Below are 23,040 nucleotides of genomic sequence, written 5' to 3'. Positions count from 1 at the left end.
TTCCGTGACGTCAGCGAGGCTATATTAGGGCGGAGTGGCCGCGGCTCCTTCTCCTTAGTAGCTAGTCCGCGGACCAGGATCGTTGTACTCAGGTCACCATGGCAACCATCAGCTCCCTGCGGTCCCTGTGCTGTGCTGCCCGGGCACAAGTCCGAGCTTTCCACTGCACTCCCGCCCGGTAAGTAGCTGCGGCTTGTGTGGGTGTGTACAGGGCGCTGTCAGTGATGCCGTGCGTGTGGATGTGATGGAGAGGCGGCCTGGGTATCTCTACGGCAGTGTCCCAACCAGCCTTTGGCTGTCCGGGCATGCTGGGAGTTGTAGTTGTGTAACAGCTGGAGACACCCTGGTTGGGAAACACTGCTCTCCGGAGACAGCTCTGTGGTCGGCTGCATTATGTATATGCCGCAGTCATAACGTACAGTGTGAATCAGTGTCTGTGTCGTCTGTATCTGTGTCCTCTGTGTATATGGCGGGACGAGCTGTACAGCTGTGAGGTGTATACAGTGTGTGTGTGTGTATATATATCTATAATGTGTATATGTGTGTGTTGTGTAATGTATGTATACAGGCTGTGTATAGTGCGGTATATAGTGTGTATACAGGCTGTGTATAGTGCGGTATATAGTGTGTACACGTGTATACAGGCTGTGTATAGTGCGGTATATAGTGTGTATACAGGCTGTGTATAGTGCGGTATATAGTGTGTATACAGGCTGTGTATAGTGCGGTATATAGTGTGTATACAGGCTGTGTATAGTGCGGTATATAGTGTGTATACAGGCTGTGTATAGTGCGGTATATAGTGTGTACACGTGTATACAGGCTGTGTATAGTGCGGTATATAGTGTGTACACGTGTATACAGGCTGTGTATAGTGCGGTATATAGTGTGTACACGTGTATACAGGCTGTGTATAGTGCGGTATATAGTGTGTACACGTGTATACAGGCTGTGTATAGTGCGGTATATAGTGTGTACACGTGTATACAGGCTGTGTATAGTGCGGTATATAGTGTGTACACGTGTATACAGGCTGTGTATAGTGCGGTATATAGTGTGTACACGTGTATACAGGCTGTGTATAGTGCGGTATATAGTGTGTACACGTGTATACAGGCTGTGTATAGTGCGGTATATAGTGTGTACACGTGTATACAGGCTGTGTATAGTGCGGTATATAGTGTGTACACAGGCTGTGTATAGTGCGGTATATAGTGTGTACACGTGTATACAGCAGTGTATGGAGTGTAGTAGCGGAGGATGCAGGAAGTGCAGGCGGCTGATGAAATCTCCAGCACTGGTTGCGTTCAGCTGCCCGTCCCCTCCCCCTCCTGTATACACACGAGGTGTCTCAGCTGTCTACTGTGTATATACACGAGGTGTGTCAGCTGTCTACTGTGTATATACACGAGGGGTCTCAGCTGTCTACTGTGTATACACACGAGGTGTCCCAGCTGTCTACTGTGTATATACACGAGGTGTGTCAGCTGTCTACTGTGTATAGACACGAGGTGTCTCAGCTGTCTACTGTGTATATACACGAGGGGTCTCGGCTGTCTACTGTGTATATACACGAGGTGTGTCAGCTGTCTACTGTGTATATACACGAGGTGTGTCAGCTGTCTACTGTGTATATACACGAGGGGTCTCAGCTGTCTACTGTGTATACACACGAGGGGTCTCGGCTGTCTACTGTGTATACACACGAGGTGTCTCGGCTGTCTACTGTGTATATACACGAGGGGTCTCGGCTGTCTACTGTGTATATACACGAGGTGTGTCAGCTGTCTACTGTGTATATACACGAGGTGTGTCAGCTGTCTACTGTGTATATACACGAGGGGTCTCAGCTGTCTACTGTGTATACACACGAGGTGTCTCAGCTGTCTACTGTGTATATACACGAGGGGTCTCAGCTGTCTACTGTGTATACACACGAGGTGTCTCAGCTGTCTACTGTGTATATACACGAGGGGTCTCAGCTGTCTACTGTGTATACACACGAGGTGTCTCAGCTGTCTACTGTGTATATACACGAGGGGTCTCGGCTGTCTACTGTGTATATACACGAGGTGTGTCAGCTGTCTACTGTGTATATACACGAGGTGTGTCAGCTGTCTACTGTGTATATACACGAGGGGTCTCAGCTGTCTACTGTGTATACACACGGTGTCTCAGCTGTCTACTGTGTATATACACGAGGGGTCTCAGCTGTCTACTGTGTATACACACGAGGTGTCTCAGCTGTCTACTGTGTATATACACGAGGGGTCTCGGCTGTCTACTGTGTATAGACACGAGGTGTCTCAGCTGTCTACTGTGTATACACACGAGGGGTCTCCGCTGTCTACTGTGTATATACACGAGGGGTCTCGGCTGTCTACTGTGTATATACACGAGGTGTGTCGGCTGTCTACTGTGTATATACACGAGGGGTCTCGGCTGTCACCTGTTCTCTAGCACATTCTCGCTGACTTTCTCTCACTCTAGTTTTCTCCTCTATACTCGCTAAGTCACTTTTTGTTTAGTTCTCTAGCTCACTTTTTAATTTTTGTAGCTTATATTTCCCCTGCACTTTTTTTAATTTTTGCTCGCTTATATTCTTCTGTAGCCCGCTCTTTTTTTTCCGAGCTAGCTTCCTTTTTTATTGCTTGCTTTTGTCCCTGTAGTTTGCTCATATTTTTCTCTTTAACTTGCATGCTTTTTCTTCTGTAGCTTGCTCGCTTTTTCTTCTGTAGCTTGCTCGCTTTTTCTTCTGTAGCTTGCTCGCTTTTTCTTCTGTAGCTTGCTCGCTTTTTTTTCTGTAGCTTGCTCGCTTTTTTTCCCTCTGTAGCTTGCTCGCTTTTTTTCCCTCTGTAGCTTGCTCGCTTTTCTTTCCTCTGTAGCTTGCTCGCTTTTCTTTCCTCTGTAGCTTGCTCGCTTTTCTTTCCTCTGTAGCTTGCTCGCTTTTTTTTTCTCTGTAGCTTGCTCGCTTTTCTTTCCTCTGTAGCTTGCTCGCTTTTTTTCCCTCTGTAGTTTGCTCGCTTTTCTTTCCTCTGTAGCTTGCTCGCTTTTTTTTTCTCTGTAGCTTGCTCGCTTTTTTTTTTTCTCTGTAGCTTGCTCGCTTTTTTTCCCCTCTGTAGCGCGCTTGCTGTTTTTTTCCTCTGTAGAGCGCTTGCTGGTTTTCCCCCCCTCTTTAGCGCGCTTGCTGGTTTCCCCCCCTCGTTGGCGCGCTCGCTGTTTCCCCCCCTCGTTAGCGCGCTCGCTGTTTCCCCCCCTCGTTAGCGCGCTCGCTGTTTCCCCCCCTCGTTAGCGCGCTCGCTTTTTTCCCCCCTCGTTAGCGCGCTCGCTTTTTTCCCCCCTCGTTAGCGCGCTCGCTTTTTTCCCCCCTCGTTAGCGCGCTTGCTTTTCTCCCTCTTTTCCCTTTAGCTCGCTCGCTAGAAAGGAAGACATGGGTTATACTGCTCAAAAAAATAAAGGGAACACTTAAAAAACACAATGTAACTCCAAATCAATCACACTTGTGTGAAATCACACTGTCCACTCAGGAAGCAACACTAATTGACAATCAATTTCACATGCTGTTGTGCAAATGGAACAGACAACAGGTGGAAATTATAGGCAATTAGCAAGACATCTCCAATAAAGGAGTGGTTCTGTAGGTGGTGACCACAGACCTCTTCTCAGTTCCTATGCTTCCTGGCTGATGTTTTGGTCACTTTTGAATGCTGGTGGTGCTTTCACTCTAGTGGTAGCATGAGACGGAGTCTACAACCCACACAAGTGGCTCAGGTAGTGCATCTAATCTAGGATGGCACATCAATGCTGTGAGCTGTGGCAAGAAGGTTTGCTGTGTCTGTCAGTGTAGTGTCCAGAGCATGAAGGTGCTACCAGGAGACAGGCCAGTACATCAGGAGACGTGAAGGAGGCCATAGGAGGGCAACAATCCAGCAGCAGGACCGCTACCTCTGCCTTTGTGCAAGGAGGAGCAGGAGGAGCACTGCCCGAGCCCTGCAAAATGACCTCTAGCAGACCACAAATTTGCATGTGTCCATTCAGACGGTCAGAAACAGACTCCATGAGGGTGGTATGAGGGCCAGACATCCACAGGTGGGGGTTGTGCTTACAGCCCAACACCATGCAGGACGTTTGGTGTTTGCCAGAGAACACCAAGATTGGCAAATTCTCAACTGGCGCCCTGTGCTCCTCACAGATGAAAGCAGGTTCACACTGAGCACATGTGACAGACGTGACAGTCAGGAGACGCTGTGGAGAATGTTCTGTTGCCTGCAACATCCTTGAGCATGACCGGTTTGGCAGTGGATCAGTAATGGTGTGGGGTGTCATTTCTTTGGGGGAGCCGCACAGCCCTCTATGTGCTTGCCAGAGGTAGCCTGACTGCCTTAGGTACCGAGATGAGATCCTCAGACCCCTTGTGAGACCATATGCTGGTGCTGTTGGCCCTGGGTTCCTCCTAATGCAAGACAATGCTAGACCTCATGTGGCTGGAGTGTGTCAGCAGTTCCTGCAAGAGGAAGGCATTGATGCTATGGACTGGCCCGCCCGTTCCCCAGTCCTGAATCCAATTGAGCACATCTGGGACATCATGTCTCGCTCCATCCACCAACACCATATTGCACCACAGACTGTCCAGGAGTTGGCGGATGCTTTAGTCCAGGTCTGGGAGGGCATCCCTCAGGAGACCATCCACCACCTCATCAGGAGCATGCCCAGGTGTTGTAGGGAGGTCATACGGGCATGTGAAGGTACCCGTCAGATCCAACCACATTTTTTTTTTTTTAAATATCACTCATTACCTAATCCTGACCATGTACATCTAATTTTTATGTGTCTAGCACCTTTATTTTTATTACACTTTTAATTTAGCTCACTAGTCTGAATTCCTCTCAAAGGGAGGGGGCGGGGCCTCACTGTGCATGTCTCCGCCCCCTCCCTCAGTATGCTGTCTGCTCACATCTCCCCTAGCATTAGCAAAACTACAACTCCCAGCTTGTCCTCACTGACAGTAGTGGACACAAGCTGACAGTGGGAGGATTTTTCCTCCAGCTATGAGCCCTGCGCTCACAGCTGTCAATCAAGGAAGTGTGTCCATGACATAGGTGATGTATGGACACAGCAGGACTGGTATGCGCCCAAGCAGATGGGGGGCAGTTGTTTGACTGGCTTTTTCAGTATGAAATACTTTAAATTTTCTAATGAAAACAATTGTAAAAACCTATTGGTTATACATGCTTTACAACATATCAAAGTTGGATCAGCCTGTAGTGTGGTTTTTCTCTTGATTTTGAGTGTGACTCCATCCAGACCTCCATGGGTTGATAAATTTGATTTCCATTGATAATTTTTGTGATTTTGTTGTCAACACATTCAGCTATGTAAAGACGAAAGTATTTCATAGGATTAGTTCATTCATTCAGATCTAGGATGTGTTATCTTAGTGTTCCCTTTATTTTTTGTGCGCAGTGTAGATGGTGAAGCCCCTTTAAAGCTGCTTTACTGACAATGTATCAGTGTTTATAAAGATGACGCTGCCATAGATGAAAGGATTAGCATTATCTGGTAGGCACTGACGGGCAAGAATAATCCATTACAGAATACACCAGTGAATCTGTACCAAAATCAAAAGGGGAAATCTGAAGAATGTTGTTAAGATTTGTTTAATCTTCTGTACGTGCATAGTACTATAGTCCAGGCGGAGTTACTGCTACACGTGCATTTATCCATAGCTGTTAATGATACTAATGTCATGTGATACGCGCCACAATAGTGTGTTTTGGAGATCTATACTCGCATATGTCCGTTCACTGAGGAGGGGTACTCCGGTGGAAAACATATATATATATATTTTTTTTTAATCAACTGGTGCGAGAAAGTTAAACAGATTTGTAAATTACTTCTATTAAAAAAAAAAATCTTTACCCTTCCAGTACTTTTTAGCGGCTGTATGCTACAGAGGTAATTCTTTTCTTTTTGAATTTCTTTTGTCTTGTCCACAGTGCTCTCTGTGGACATCATCCGTTTCAGGAACTGTCCAGAGTCTCTGGGCAGTTCCTGATACAGGCATAAGCAGAGAGCACTGTGGACAAGACAAAAAACAAATTAAAAAAAAAGAAAAGGATTCTCTCTGTAGTATACAGCTGCTAAAAAGTACTGGAAGGGTAAAGATTTAATAGGAGTCATTTACAAATCTGTTTAGCTTTCTGGCACCAGTTGATTTAAAAAATTTTTTTTTCCCACAGAGTACCCCTTTAAAGGAGATCTGTAGGGCAATATAAGTTATAGATCGTGGCGGGTCCGAGCACTGGGGCCCCCCTGGGATCTCCTGGACGGGCCCGCGGCAGTATGCTGGAAAGGGAGCGTTCCGTCCCCGCATGACGCGGCCGACATGTCCCCTCCTTGTACCCCATAGAGATACATGGATGGGGGGGGGGGGCTGCCGCGGCTTTCTGCTGTGGACGAAACTTCACTTCAAGTCCAGGAGATCCCGGGGGGCCCCAGCACTCGGACCCCCCGCAATCTATCACTTATCCCCTAGAATACTCCTTTAAAGGAGAACTACAGGATTGAAAAATGTATCCCCTATCTTAAGGATAGGGGATAAGTTTCAGATCGCGGGGGGTCCGACCGCTGGGCCCCCCCCCCCCCCGCGCGATCTCCCGTACGGGGCCGCGGCTCTCTGGTTAGAGAGGGCGTGTTGACCACCTCACGAAGCAGCGGCCGACACACCCCCTCCATACACTGCTATGGGGAGCCGGAAATTGCCGAAGGCAGCACTTCGGCTCTCCCATAGCAGTAAATGAAGGGCGCGTGTCAGCCGCCGCCTCGTGCGGTAGTCGACACGCGCTCTCCATGCAGAGAGCCGCGGCCCCGTACGGGAGATTGAGGGGGGCCCCAGCGGTCGGACCCCCCCGTGATCTGAAACTTATCCCCAATCCCGTAGTTCTCCTTTAATAGAGGGAAGGTGTTGTCCGTATACAGCAAAGGACATGACCTAGGATTACATAACCGAACATATCACCAATCCTAGACGCTGCATTACTGCAATATCTACTGTACGTTGAATGCACTATATTGTGTATATCTCAGATGGAGTTGTGTGAGGCCATGTGGGGGATGTTTTTATATACTTCCACGCTGTCTTCATATGCATATTGCTGTTATATAGGTAATAAATGGGTGTAACAATATGTTATTTTAGTTCACAGTTCCCCAACCAGGGTGCCTCCAGCTGTTGCAAAACTACAACTCCCAGCATGCCCGGACAGCCAAAGGCTGTCCGGGCATGCTGGGAGTTGTAGTTTTGCAACAGCTGGAGGCACCCTGGTTGGGGAAGAGTGTTGGTGTATGAAATGCTTAGTCATATTGCAGTGGCATTGTCTGCAGTACACGAGGCGTCTTTATAGAAAACAATATACCGCGATCTGGTTGCTGGGCGTAGCTGGAATGATCCGTATACTCCCCGTGTCTGCCCTGTCAGCTGCTTGTGTCCTGCTTGTATAGGGCTGACATGCTGTAGGATTGTGGATTCCCAGCTAACATAAGTCTAATAGGGGCGGCGTGCATTATGTTTAGTCTTTTACATGGTATCCGTACAGATTCCTTCCTGGAGAAGGGGAAGATTAACAATACTGCCATATCCTGGGCCGGCATCTTGTGGCGCACCAGCGAAGTGCCAGAGTAGGACAGAGTAATGATTACACCTAAGACCCGCTATGTACCAAAGGTGATGTAAGGTGCTTGGTGCATAGGGAGCCATATATTAAAGGGGTACTCCGGTGAAAATCTTTTTTTCTTTTAAATCAACTGGTGGCAGAAAGTTAAACATATTTGTAAATTACTTCTATTAAAAAAAAATCTTAATCCTTCCAGTACTTATTAGCTGCTGAATGCTACAGAGGAAATTCCTTTCTTTTTGGAACACTGATGACATCATGACCACAGTGCTCTCTGCTGACATCTCTGTCCATTTTAGCAACCATGCATAGCAGATGTATGCTAAGGGCAGCGCTGGGGACTTAGGTTCAAATCCCACTAAGGACAACAATAAATAAAGCGTTATTATTATTATAATAACGTCAGCAGAGAGAACTGTGCTCGTGATGTCATCAGAGAGCATTCCAAAAAGAAAAGAATTTCCTCTGTAGTATTCAGCAGCTAATAAGTACAGGAAGGATTAAGATTTTTTAATTAAAGTAATTTACAAATATAACGTATGGAGAAGAATGAATCGGAGCACTCACCCAGTAGAAGTATGCAAAATCTTCAGGCTTTATTCAATATTGGAGCAGGTAACAAACACAGTGCAGGAGAGAGGATTGGCGTGGGGGGTTGGGCAAACGGACCGTGTTCGCGCTTCGTCAGGCCTGACGAAGCGCGATCTCGCGCGAACACGGTCCGTTTGCCCAATCCCCCACGCCAATCCTCTCTCCTGCACTGTGTTTGTTACCTGCTCCAATATTGAATAAAGCCTGAAGATTTTGCATACTTCTACTGGGTGAGTGCTCCGATTCATTCTTCTCCATACGTTATTGCCAATGTTGTATATCAGTTCGTGCAGCACCACCCTTAGCTTTACACGAGGAGTTCAGGATATTCACAGCTGTTGCAGTGGGCATTTAAATCAAGGAACTCCAGCGGTGCCAAGGTGCTTTCTCTTTCTTATGTTGCGTAATTTACAAATATGTTTAACTTTCTGCCACCAGTTGATTTAAAAGAAAAAAGGTTTTCACTGGAGTACCCCTTTAACACTTCAAGAAAAATCTCCACCGGGAATACCAAGAACTGGTTATTGGGATACTGGCTTAGGCTGCGTTCACACGGCCGTCTAGACCCATTCTTCACCTGTCAAAAATTTTAAAACGGACAATTACGGATGCAAAGGGATGTTATCCGTTTGGATCCGTTATTGTTCAGTTAATAAACAAAAGAAAAAATTACTTTTTGTTCTGAGCATGCTCAGAAGTAAAAACGGATTGAAAAAACGGATGGCATTAACCCCTTAATGACCCAGCCCATTTTCACCTTAAGGTTATTTTAGCGTTTTCATTTTTTCCTCCTCGCCTTCTAAAATCCATAACTCTTTTATATTTCCATCTACAGACCCATATAAGGGCTTGTTTTTTTGCGTGACCAATTGTACTTTGTAATAAAACCTCAGATTTTACCATAAAATGTACGGCGAACCCCCCAAAATTTTTTTTTTAGGGAGGAAATTTAAATGAAATCCAAAATTTTGCACATTTTGGAGGGGTTCGTTTTCACACTGTACACTTTATGGTAAAAATGACATGTGTTCTTTATTCTGTGGGTCAATACAATTAAAATGATACCCATGGCTAGATACTTTTATATTTTTGTACCGCTTATAAAAAATCTAAAACTTTTTGTACAAAATCAGTAATCTAAAATCGCCCTATTTTGATCACCTATAACTTTTTCATTTTTCCGAATATAGGGCGGTATGAGGGCTCATTTTTTGTGCCGTCATCTGTACTTTTTTTTAGATGCCGCATTTGCATATATAAAACTTTTAGATCATTCTTTATAAAAAAATTTTTTAATAAAATGTGGCAAAAAAGCAGCATTTTTGGACTTTAAAAAAAAAAAATTTACGTTTACGCCATTCACCGTACGGGATCATTAACATTATATTTTGATAGTTCAGACATTTACGCACACAGCGATACCAAATATGTTTATTAAAAAAAAAATTACGCTTTTTGGGGGTAAAATGGGAAAAACGGACAATTTTTATTGGGGGAGGGGATTTTTCACTTTTTTTTTTTTTACTTTTTATTTTTACATTTTTCAACTTTTTTTTACACTTTTTATGTCCCCATAGGGGACTATCTATAGCAGTATCTATTGATTGCTAATACTGTGCAGTGCTATGCATAGGACACAGCACTGCTCAGTATTATCGCTGATCTTCTGGTCTGCTCGATCTCAGACCAGAGCAGGACATGCCGGGAGATGGCCGTAGCCAGGTAAGGGGACCTCCGGCTGTCATGCTGGATGATCGGATCCCCGCGGCAGCGCTGCGGGCGATCTGATCATCCAATCAAAGTGCCGCAGATGCCGTGATCTGTATTGATCACGGCATCGGAGGGGTTAATGGCGGACATTCGCGCGATCGCGTATGTCTGCCATTACGGGCGGGTCCCCGGCTGCTGCTAGCAGCCGGAAGCTGACGTGTATGACGTAAATGTACGTCCTGGTGCGGGAAGTCCCGCATAACCAGGACATTTACGTCCATAATCGTTTAATGGATTAAAGGCTCATCTGTTTTCCATAGACTTCAATGTTAAATTTACTGTTTCGTTTTTTTTTCTTCCATTTTTTGACAGAAGAAAAAAAAAATACTGCATGTGCCCTTCTTTCTGCCGTCAAAAAACGGATTAGTGCAGACGGGTGCAAACAGATTTAAACTGATTGTAAAAAAAATCCCATTGACATGAATGGGATATCTTTTTTTTTAAACAGTTTTTTAAATCAGTTTACACCCTGCAAGAACGGAACCGAAATGGGGATAAAAAAACTGGGGACAGACGGCCGTGTGAACGCACCCTTAGAAATCTAGAAACAATAAATCTAGAATTTATCATTGATTTTTACACACTTTTTTTTTTTGGGGTAAGAAGTTGTTGTAAATTTTTGGTCAATTGGTCAAAAAGTTCAACACTTTTTTGCGCAATTCATTTAGACTCATTCAGGAAAACTTGAACGTAGTAGCTCACGATGACATGTTTGCAGTGGTCAGACACTTATGCCCTGTGACTTTTTATATGTATGCCACTTTTTACACAAGTACTCAAATATTTGCGCAATTTCACACCAGCCTGGAACTCATCTACTTTACAATTTTTTGAAGAACATGCCCATCTTTGATAAATGTGGAAATGTGGGGGTAGTATACATGACGTGTGCCCAGGCCAATGGGGTAAAAAGAAACCCCCAAATACAAGGTCATCTCGTATGGGGAATAATGCAATAGCCACATAAGAAATTGGCATCAATACCCTGTGGATCGAAACTGCCCTTGTTCCCTAGCTTGGCCAATCAGAACGTGACTTTTATTTAAAGGGGTACTCCACTGGAAAACTTTTATTTATTTATTTTCTTAGTCAACTGGTGGCAGAAAGTTAAACAAATTTGTAAATTACTTCTGTTAAAAAAAAAAAATCTGAAACCTTCCAGTACTTATCAGTTGCTGTATGTTCCAGAGAAAGTTCTTTTCTTTTTGAAATTCTTTTGTCTGACCACAGTGCTCTCTGCTGACACCGCTGTCCATGTCAGGAACTTTTCCAGAGTAGGAGCAAATCCCCATAGCAAACTTCTCCTGCTCTGAACAGTTACTGACACAGACAGAGGTGTCAGCAGAGAGCACTGTGGTCAGACAGAAAGGAAATTCAAAAAGAAAAGAACTTCCTGTGGAGCATACAGCAGCTAAGTACTGAAAGGATTATGATTTTTAAATAGAAGTAGTTTATAAACACTCAGGTGATTATATAAAAAAAAATTCCAGGGAGTCCCCATTTTAAGATTATTATTTTAATTTTTTAAAAAGATTTAACATACTCCAGAAAGATACTATAGTAGGATAAAACACAGACAGAGATCTCATTAGTAGATTCAGTAAGTAGTAGATAAAAATTTCCGGGTGATCGGCGCAATCCACATGACGTACAAAATACAAAGTATGCTGGTAAAAATCCAAACGTTCTTTTATTTGCTTGCATCAGACGCGTTTCGAGGTTTCATACCTCTTTTTCAATGCTGTAGTCATTGAAAAAGAGGTATGAAACCTCGAAACGCGTCTGTCGCAAGCAAATAAAAGAACCTTTGGATTTTTACCAGCATACTTTGTATTTTGTACGTCATGTGGATTGCGCCCATCACCCGGAAATTTTTATCTACTACTTACTGATACTCCAGAAAGAGAAAAGCTGCTTGTTGGTTGGTGAATGAGGCCTCTTGTGTTTCCACCACACTTACCAGGATATCCTCTAGTGACATTGATGTGTTACATCCCTCCCCTTGTCACTAATGGACAGATATGGTAATGGTTCATTAATAGCCAAACTACAATTGTAACCTGACAGCTGATGGGTCATCTTAAACTATTACAAAATTAGATCCCCTATAGCAGTGTTTGCCAACTAGTGTGCCTCCAGCTGTTGCAAAACTACAACTCCCAGCATGCCCGGACAGCCTTCGGCTGTCCGGGCATGCTGGGAGGTGTAGTTTTGCAACAACTAGACGCATGCTGGTTGGGAAACATTGCTGTATACCAGTGGTCTCTAACTATTACAGAACTACAACTTCCAACTTCCAGCAACAACTCCCATCATGCACAGACAGCTGAGAAGATGTATCCACTTATGTGCCGTCACTTTTAAGGGTCCATTGACGCTCATGTGAATTATGACGTTTGCCCAGGATGACTTTATGGCTCCAGTGTCCTGTCTGGTTACTGTATAATGCAGGAATCTTCCACGTGAGCATCTATTTGGGAACACCCCCCTCCTGTCACTACACACATGGCTTCTGTTTTCGGCCTTACATCTTGCTCGCAGTCAGTATTTACATTGTGTGGCGTCCGGCTGTCGAATGTTTATGGAGACTGTTGACCATGGAGATTATAGAACACTGCCTACTTGTTCCACTGCTTCCCTTACATGCATATCACTTGTGTAGCCTTCTTATATGAGCTTAAGGGTGTATTCACATGTACAGTATCCTGTGCATATTTAAAGAGGTACTCCGGTGGAAAACTTTATTTTTTTTTTAAATCAACTGGTGCTAAATACTATAGAGGAAATTATTTTCTTTTTGGAACACAGTGCTCTCTGCTGACATCATGACCACAGTGCTCTCTGCTGACATCATGACCACAGTGCTCTCTGCTGACATCATGACCACAGTGCTCTCTGCTGACATCATGACCACAGTGCTCTCTGCTGACATCTCTGTCCATTTTAGGAACTGTCCAGAGCAGCATATGTTTGCTAGGAGGATTTTCTCTTACTCTGGACAGTTCCTAAAATGGACAGAGATGTCAGCAGAGAGCACTGTGGTCATGATGTCAGCAGAGAGCTCTGTGTTCCAAAAACTAAATAATTTCCTCTGTAGTATTCAGCAGCTAATAAGTACTGGAAGGATTAAGATTTTTAATAGAAGTAATTTACAAATCTGTTTAACTTTCTGGCACCAGTTGATTTTAAAAAAAAAAAAAAAAAAGTTTTTCACTGGAGTTCCCCTTTAACGTGCAGGACTTAATGTTGTATTAATTCCAAAAGTTTACATTAAAATCTGCAAATCTGCAAAAATCTATCAAACATGTGCAATATACTGTACATGCGAATGCAACCTAAAAGAAAAGTTACAAACCCTGGTCCTGTAACTACTGTAACCTTATCGGTTCCGTCTAAATTTAGTCTGCCTACAGGGGCTGATGCCTAGAAAGGACTGTGAAGAACTGTGGAGGAGACACTTGATAACTTAACCTTAATAGCCCATCTAAATAGGTCTTGAAGGGGTGTTCCAATCTTAGCTTGTGTTACCTATTCATGGGATGGGGGATAACAAGCTGATCGGTGGGAGTCATGGGCCGATCCAAAGAACTCGGAAACGGTTAATTCCAAAGAGTGAGTAGAGTAGAGGCCGCACAGGTGTGGTGCGCGCTATTGACGGGTGGTCCTAAAGGTTGGACCCCCACTGGTCAGCTTGTGATCCCCTATCATATGCATACAGTGAAAATTTAGCATGCCTAGCGTTTCCTAGACATGTCAAAAGTTTGGCTCAGTCAGGGTCTTAAAGGGGTTCTCCCTTGTTTATACTGTTTTTTGTTATTATGTTAGTGTGTTATGTGTGTATAAGTATGTGTATTTTTTTATGTGTGTTGTGATTATGTATATATGTATTTTCTTACCTTTTGTGAAGATCCGGAAGCTGGCCCCTTTTTCTTCCAGCGGCTTGCTGTGTAACCTCGGCCTCCGCCATGTTGTGTTCGGTAAGTGGGATGTCGGGGGGTGTGTTCTTGCTTCTGTCCTTCCTATCTTCTGACGTCCGAGGCAAATCTTTTCTTCCTGTTTCTTCCGTGGCTCAGCGACGAATCTGCGGCCTCTTCCGGTGCATGCGCAGGTAGTTTTTTTTTTTTTTAACCAATAAAGTTTTTTTTGTCTAATTAACAAACTGTCTGCGCTTGCACGAAGCTACGCTATTAGCGTAGACCTAACGTACGCTACGCTGTTAGCGTAGCACTTGCGTACTCGCGCATGCGCAGACAGTTTGTCAATTAGACAAAAAAAACTTTATTGGTAAAAAAAAAACTACCTGCGCATGCGCCGGAAGATTCGTCGCTGAGCCATGGAAGAAACGGGAAGAAAAGATTTGCCTCAGACGTCAGAAGATAGGAAGGACAGAAGCAAGAACACACCCCCCGACATCCCACTTACCGAACATAACATGACAGAAGCCGAGGTTACACAGCAAGCCGCTGGAAGAAAAAGGGGCAAGCTTGCGGATCTTCACAAAAGGTAAGAAAATACATATATACATAATCACAACACACATAAAAAAACACATACTTATACACACATAACACACTAACATAATAACAAAAAACAGTATAAACAAGGGAGAACCCCTTTAATAATCAGACCCTTACTGATCTTTAGAGCAATATGAATGTTACAAAGCTTACCAAAGCGTGTGCAGACCCCAAGATATGTTTCGCTCAGAAACGGAGCTTCCTCAGGGGGTGTTGGAAACGGAGCTTCCTCAGGGGGTGTTGGAAACGGAGCTTCCTCAGGGGGTGTTGGAAACAGAGCTTCCTCAGGGGGTGTTGGAAACGGAGCTTCCTCATAACCACACAATTCTCATCTACAGGGCAGTGATATTTATGGTCACCCTCAATGCAAGTCTGTAGAAGGGGCGTGGCAGCCTCGAGGGGGCGTGGCTACGCCACAAGCTCCCAGCTCCAGCGTTCCGAACAGTTTGTTCCAAATGCTGCGGAGTTCCCCTTTAAAGGGATATACGGTATCCGTTTTTAAATAACAAATACAGATACATATATTGATATACATCCCTCTAGTCACAGATGGAAGAGTAATATTGGAGTGTCTGGATGTAGGAGGTTTCCCCTAGACCTGTGGCTTCAGGCACTTTATGACGGCTTTAGTCTAAGGACTAGACCAGTGGTCTCCAACCTGCGGACCTCCAGCTGTTGTAAAACTACAACTCCCAGCATGCCCGGACAGCCGTTGGCTGTCCGGGCATGCTGGGAGTTGTAGTTTTGCAACATCTGGAGGTCCGGAGGTTGGAGACCACTAGACTATACTTTGTGGATTGATGATGGGAAATTCCAGGCGGCTCTACGGCTGTAACTAGTGACTCCTATAACTAAAGACAACTCAGAGATAAGTGGCTGGGCTGCAGGGAGTGTTACTGTAAGTGACCTAGTTGTGGCCCTTGGGTCTTGTATGGTCTTGCTGTGCATTGAATAGATTCTTAGAAAGTCTTATCTTATCTATGGATTTTATTTCCAAACAGTCACTACTAATGACATTGCCCAGTGTAAATAGCTGTAAAATCGTAGTAACCATAGTGGGGGTGGACTTCATGGTCCCCTGCGAATAGTCACATCCTTTAGTTCTGCTGCTGCAATTAAGACAACTCAGCCCAACAGGCTGTATCCAGACCGATCCGGTCCAGGTTTGTATTCACACTTCAGTTTGCTCAGAACCGTCCATTTCCAGTTGTCTCCTGAAATGAGATTTGTCCTCTTCAGTGATGTTTAATTTTAAGACTTTGCTGAAGCAGTCTCCCGAGGTATTTAGCAGATGTCACCAGTAGAGATGAGGGAACTTACAGTAAATTCGATTCATCACAAACTTCTCGGCTCGGCAGTTGATGACTTATCCTGCATAAATTAGTTCAGCTTTCCGGTGCTCCGGTGGGCTGGAAAAGGTGGATACAGTCCTAGGAGACTCTTTCCTAGGACTGTATCCACCTTTTCCAGTCCACGGGAGCACCTGAAAGCTGAACTAATTTATGCAGGATAAGTCATCAACTGCCGAGCCGAGAAGTTCGTGACGAATCGAATTTACTGTAAGTTCGCTCATCTCTAGTTACCAGTCAGAATTACACAGAACATCGAACTCCATGATATAGAGCTATAAGCTACCTTTCATTTTGTCCGTCAGTTTGGATCGGATTGTGACTTGATTTTCTGCTTTTCTTTTTCAGAAATGAAGCGGTTGTCATATCGGGAAGGAAGCTAGCCAGACAAATCCGCCTAGAGGCCCGGCACGAGGTGGAGCAGTGGGTGTCAGCCGGCAACAAAAGGCCACATCTCAGCGTGGTGCTGGTCGGGGAGGACCCTGCCAGTCATTCATATGTGCTCAACAAGACCAGAGCTGCCGCCGATGTTGGTAAGTACGATAAAACATTCTATAGTATTCTAGCACAAGTTTGTCTGCTTTTCTCTAGCAGACTTGTATATTCTCTTGCTCATAAAATTTAGGCCACTAGGTAGGGCTGGGCGGTATACTGGTTCATACCGAATAACGAAATTTTTCTGCTGCACGATATGAATTTTAACCCATACCGTAATACCGGTTTGGCCCCTCCCCCTCGGGAATGAATGTATTATCAGCCCAGCGCTGCGCTGTCCCTACATCAGGGAACTAATCCTATGTGACCTGCGAGCGCTGTTCTGCCCCCCCAATTATTAGCCCAGCCCTGTCCCCATCAGGGTACTACTCACATATCACCTGCATGCACTGCCCTCCTTGTCCTGTTTGTTGTGGCCGCCGGCACTGACACTCTATATCAGTGATCTGCAACCTGCGGACCCCCAGATGTTACAAAACTACAACTCCCAGCATGCCCGGACAGCCGTTGGCTGTCCGGGCATGCTGGGAGTTGTAGTTTTGCAACATCTGGAGGTCCGCAGGTTGGAGACCACTGCTCTATACTGTGTGGTATCCCTATGCCCAGGCTGCAAAAAATAAACAAAATAAACTTTAACTCACCTCCCTTTGGTCCGGTACCGGCCTCACTTGTTTCCTGGGGATGGGAACGTCGGAGAGCTGTCAGCCTATCACCAGCCGCAGCGATGTTCCGCCTCAGCCGGTGATAGGCTGAGCCCACTGTCATGTAAGAAGTTGGCCGGCTCCTTACATGACAGTGGGCTCAGCCTATCACAAGCTGAGGTGGAACATCGCTGCGGCCGGTGATAGGCTGACAGCTCTCCGACGTTCCCGTCCCCAGCATAAGGCCGACGTAGGTGCGTTAAAGTTTATTTTGTTTACCTTTTGCAGCCCGGGCATAGGGATACCGTACAGTATAGAGGTCAGCGCCGGCGGCTGCAACAAAAAGGGCAAGGAGGGCAGCCCTTGCGGGTGACATGTGAGTATTTACCCCGATGGGGATGTGGGCTGATAATATGGGGGGGGGGGGAGTCTAGGAAATACCGTTATACACCGTGGAACCGCCAAAAGTAAAAAAAAAATACCGTGATACACACATTTGGTCATACCGCCCAGCCCTACCACTGGGAACTCTAGTTTGTTGATATGGTCACAAGAGAAGTCAATAGAATTATTTATTTATTTATTTTTTTACAGTTTCCTCTTACTACATCTGTACATTATAGATTTAAAATTCTTATGGTTTTTGTTACCTTAGGAATCAGCAGTGAAACCATTCTCAAGCCCTCATCCATCTCCCAGAACGAACTTCTAGATCTGATCAGCAAGCTGAACAATGATCACAATGTGGACGGTGTGCTGGTGCAACTCCCTCTGCCAGGTAAAAGCTGCTTAGACAAGGCGCTCAGTTTTGCTCATCTGGGCGCTACAGTATCCTGTAATGGGGAATGCAGCATTCTATAGTCATAATATTAAAGGGGTACTCCAACTGTTCCGAACGCTGGAGCCGGCACCGGGAGCTTGTGAAATCATAGCCCCTCCTCTCATGATGTCACGTCCTGCCCCCTCAATGCAAGTCTATGCGAGGGGGCGTGACGGCCTTCACGCCCCCTCCCATAGACTTGCATTGAGGGGGTGGGGCTATGATGTCACGAGCTGCCGCCTCCAGCGTTCGGAACAGTTTGCTCCAAACGCTGAGCAGCAGAGTACCCCTTTAAGGGCTCAGATTGGCGATATATTTAGTAGGCCAGAAAATAATCGGTTATAAGGAATCTTGTTATGACAGTTTACACTTCGAACTAGAGATGAGCGAACTTACAGTAAATTTGATTCGTCACAAACTTCTCGGCTCGGCAGTTGATGACTTTTCCTGCATAAATTAGTTCGGCTTTCAGGGGCTCCCGTGGGCTGGAAAAGGTGCATACATTCCTAGGAGACTCTTTCCTAGGAATGTATCCACCTTTTCCAGCCCACCAGAGCACCGGAAAGCTGAACTAATTTATGCAGGAAAAGTCAGCAACCGCCGAGCCGAGAAGTTCGTGATGAATCGAATTTACTGTAAGTTCGCTCATCTCTAATCGGTGTTGTCAGCGCTCCACTGCTCCTGCCTGGATCTCAGGCACGGAGCAGTGAATAGGCGATCGGACAGGTAGGGTTTTACCTCGGTGGTCCCGATCTGCCCGACTGAACTGCCGGGAATGTGTTTTTTATTTAAATTTTTTAAAATTTATTTTTATTTTTTAACTTTAGGCGTGGCAATAAACTTTGATCGCCACATCTAAAGAGTTAATGCTAGACATCTGCCTGAACGGCGATGTCTGGCATTAGCCACAGGTCCTGGCTGCTGATGGCAGCCGGGACCGTGCAGGTATAATGCGAGCTCAGATCCTGAGCGAGAGAACAAATATGTAGTGTATAGATATAATCAATTATTTGAGTTTTGGAGTTTTACCTTTCTGTGTAGCTGCAGCGTTAGACTGGAATACTGAAATGTAATAAAACTTTATTTATTATAGAACATATCGATGAGCGAGAAGTGTGCAATGCAGTTACCACTGATAAAGATGTTGATGGGTTCCATGTGGTGAACGTTGGCAGGATGTGCCTTGACCAAGACTCCATGTTACCTGCCACACCCTGGGGTGTATGGGAGATCATCAAGAGAACAGGTAAGTCGTTTGTCCCTCCCCCAACAGTTTTCAGCCCTGATAATAAATTTGTCTTTGTAACGCAGTGGTCTCAAACTGTGGCCCTCCAGATGTTGCAAAACTTCAACTCCCAGCATGCCCGGACAGCCAACGGCTGTCCAGGCGTGCTGGGAGTTGAAGTTTTGCAACATCTGGAGGGCCACAGTTTTAGACCACTGGTGTAACCAGTAGAGATGAGCAAACTTACAGTAAATTCGATTCGTCACGCACTTCTCAGCTCGGCAGTTGATGACTTTTCCTGCATAAATTAGTTCAGCTTTCAGGCGCTCCGGTGGGCTGGAAAAGGTGGATACAGTCCTAGGAGACTCTTTCCTAGGACTGTATCCACCTTTTCCAGCCCACCAGAGCACCTGAAGGCTGAACTAATTTATGCAGGAAAAGTCATCAACTGCCGAGCCGAGAAGTTCGTGACGAATCGAATTTACTGTAAGTTCGCTCATCTCTAACACTGATCAATGCTATGGCATAGCATTGATCAGTGTCTGCAATCAATCTACTGCAATTTATAGTCCCATATGGGGGCTATAACATTGCAAAAATAAATATAACATTTTAGAAATGTGATTTTACCCCTTCCCTAATAATAGCCTTTTTTTTTTCTTTTTCTGTTTGTTCGTACAGGAATTCCCACTCTGGGCAAAAATGTAGTGGTAGCTGGAAGATCTAAGAATGTAGGAATGCCCATTGCTATGCTGCTACACACAGACGGCAGGCACGAGCGTCCTGGAGGTCAGTGTCTTATTGATTCAGATCCATTTCTTGGCAAGCTCTGTTTTATTTAAGGATTAATGGTCTGAGTATAAAATAGATCTCTGGAGTTGACAGTATTTGGAATCATTAGAATCCGTATTCCACAGCGTAATCTTGATGTCTATTTTGCAGGAGATGCCACTGTTACAATCTCTCACCGTTACACTCCCAAGGAACAACTGAAGATACACACCAGGATTGCTGATATTGTAGTTGCTGCCGCTGGTGAGTACATTCTGGGCCCACAGTGTATGGTGCCGACTCTACTACATCTGATCATTAAGTACATTGACTGCAAAAAATTACAGCCTTCCTCCTTTTTCGGTCTAGGAATTCCTAATCTTATTACTGCTGACATGATAAAAGAAGGTGCTGCTGTTATTGATGTTGGGATCAACAGGGTCCACGACCCAGTCACTGGAAAATCCAGACTTGTGGGAGATGTGGATTTTGAAGGTAAATTCTGACAGTATCCATAAATGACAGTATTCTTTTCAAAATATCCTTTTTTTAGGGATATAGCCATACTTTTTAGTAAATGTTGTTGCGTTAAAGGGGTACTCCACTGGAAAAGATTTTCTTTTAAATCTACTGGTGCCAGAAAGTTAAACAGATTTGTAAATTACGTCTATTAAAAAATCCCAATCCTTCCAGTACTTATCAGCTGGAAGTTCTTTTTTTATTTTTATTTTTTGTCTGATAAGTGCTCTCTGCTGACACCTCTGTCCATTATAGGAACTGTCCAGAGTAGGAGCAAATCTCCATAAAAAAAACCTATCCTGCTCTGGACAGTTCCTGACATGGACAGAGGTGTCAGCAGAGAGCACTGTGGTCAGGCAGAAAGGAAATTCAAAAAGAAAATAACTTTCTGTGTATTATACAGCAGCTGATAAGTAATGGATTTTTTAATAGAATTAATTTACAAATCTGTTTAATGTTCTGGCACCAGTTGATCTAAAAGAAAAGGTTTTCCAGTGGAGTACCCCTTTAAAGGATTTGTCCAGATAGTCATAAACTGCCATATTCCCCACCAGTAACTTCATCTTTTTTCGAAGATTTATTTTTTTACATCCCATTCTAGGCAGGGTTAAACAAAATAATTAAATGTTAAGTATTACAATGGGTTCCCTATTTTGTTTCTTTAAATTTGACAAATTGTGTGTGAATGTTATTGCAAAATTTGGGGTTATTGTAAGTTGTGGTTTTTAATGCAATGTAGGTTGGAAAAGAGAAGTTTCTGCCTTCTACTCTGGGTCGTATAGACTGCATAGTAGTAGTGTCATTTTTAAGAAGTTTTAATGTCATCCAGACATGTAAAAAGTTTAGTACGAAACAGGTCAGTCCTGCTTCCGATCATAAGTTATAGCCAGGTGAAGCGTGGCCGTGCACTTCCCTCCCCAACTGGCTACTAGGGCTGCACGATATATCGCAAAAGCAATTAAATCGCAATTTTTTTTCTTTTTGTGATATAGTGATACGGCCCCCCGGGAAAACATGCAATTATCTGCTTGGGCCGGCTCCCGTGTGCTGCTGCAGGCGTGGCCGGCTAAAAGTCAGTGTATTCCAACCAGGGTGCCTCCAGTTGTTGCATAACTACAACCACCAGCATGCCCGGAGTAGTAGTTTCACAACAGCTGGAGGCACCCTAGTGGAAAAACACTGAGCAAAGAAAACGGTCACAGGGAGAAAAATTATTTAAAAAAAAACAAAAAAAAAACCTTCTGCTCACCTACTCCTGATCCTTGCAGATGCCGTTCGTTGTCTCCGTGCGGTCCGATGTCTCCTCTCTTCTCCATACTAGTAGGACCTTTCCCTTTTCACCCAATCACTGGCCGCAGCGGTGTCACATGTCAAGTGATTGGCTGATGGGGAAAGGTCTTTTTCAGCTTCAAACACACTAGGTTTCCCGGATCCCGCAGAAGATTTGAAAACAGTCCTGGAAACCCAGTTTATTGCTGGGGGGGAAATGTGACAGGGAGAGGGGGGGGAGAATGTGGCAGAGAGGGGGGGGGGGGGGAGAATGTGACTGACTGGGGGGGAGAATGTGACATTGGGTGGAGAATTTGACGAGGAGATAGAAATTAAATGGGGGAGATGTGAAATGGGTGGTGGGCATAAAATAGGTGGATGGATGTGAAATGGAGGCGATTGGACATGAAATGGGGGGATTTCACCATTTATTATATCGCATCACATATCAAAATCACAATTTTTAGGCCAATAATCGCAATCGCACATTTTTCCCATATCGTGCAGCTTTACTGGCTACGATTCGTAATAAGTCAGATCAGCCGGCTGGCCAGGAGTGAAGCCGTGTGCTTCACCTGGCTATAACTAATGATCACAGTGGGTCTCAGGACTCTGTCCCATTACGATGTAAACTTATGGCGTGCATCATGATGAGCCATACTGAATATGTATACATAAGATTTCATAAGAAACTTGGGTTGACACTGTTTCCTCTTTCTAGAAGTAAGAAAGAAGGCGAGCTACATCACGCCTGTCCCTGGAGGAGTGGGCCCCATGACGGTTGCCATGCTGATGAAGAACACCATCATTGCTGCAAAGAAACTGCTTAAACCCACAGAACAGCTACAAGCCGTTCAAGCTGTCGCCATGTAACACGTACTCTGTCCAAGAACTATCTTTACATTCCAAACCTACACCCATGAACAGGCCGATGATAAAATGCAATATTTCTATTCTAGAGAAGGTGGCATTTATTGCTCTCGCAGATCAATGAGAACGAGGACTCCCAGGGCCCATTGAATGCATTCTTCTCACATGTGCTGTTACAGGTGGTTGTCACGTTACTGTTACAAGTGCATGCTAAAGCCAAAGGTATAGACTCTGCATTACATCAAGGATGTTAGAAGACAGGGTCAGATGTGGAGATCTCTCCAGTGCTGGAAGGCCTTACTAAACCCAGTTCTCCACTACTGACCGACCAGACTCATTTGGTCACAGGGTATGCGTTAGTCAAATCCAAAAGCAAGAACGGCAATCCATTGTGGGTAAGTAGAAAATCCAGACTTTATTAGCTCACGGTAAAAACGGTACAAGCAACCAGCAGATCAGACGCGTTTCAGGCGCATGCGCCTGAAACGCGTCTGATCTGCTGGTTGCTTGTACCGTTTTTACCGTGAGCT

General features: G+C 44.7%; 1 protein-coding gene across 1 annotated transcript; it reads left to right on the top strand.

Annotated features, from left to right (window-relative positions):
* The first annotated feature begins 16 nt into the window (after positions 1 to 16).
* On the top strand, positions 17 to 22,934 carry MTHFD2 (methylenetetrahydrofolate dehydrogenase (NADP+ dependent) 2, methenyltetrahydrofolate cyclohydrolase). The gene is made up of 8 exons (XM_056571495.1): positions 17 to 178; positions 16,249 to 16,433; positions 17,692 to 17,814; positions 18,950 to 19,102; positions 19,763 to 19,870; positions 20,024 to 20,116; positions 20,222 to 20,347; positions 22,362 to 22,934. The coding sequence occupies exons 1-8, from the start codon at positions 99 to 101 to the stop codon at positions 22,511 to 22,513; spliced, it is 1,020 nt and encodes a 339-aa protein (XP_056427470.1). The 5' UTR covers positions 17 to 98; the 3' UTR covers positions 22,514 to 22,934.
* Positions 22,935 to 23,040: the final 106 nt, after the last annotated feature.

Source organism: Hyla sarda, chromosome 4 (assembly GCF_029499605.1).
Source record: "Hyla sarda isolate aHylSar1 chromosome 4, aHylSar1.hap1, whole genome shotgun sequence".
NCBI lineage: Eukaryota > Metazoa > Chordata > Amphibia > Anura > Hylidae > Hyla > Hyla sarda.
The sequence above is the reverse complement of the archived record's forward strand: the minus strand, read 5'-3'. Positions and strand labels throughout refer to the sequence as shown.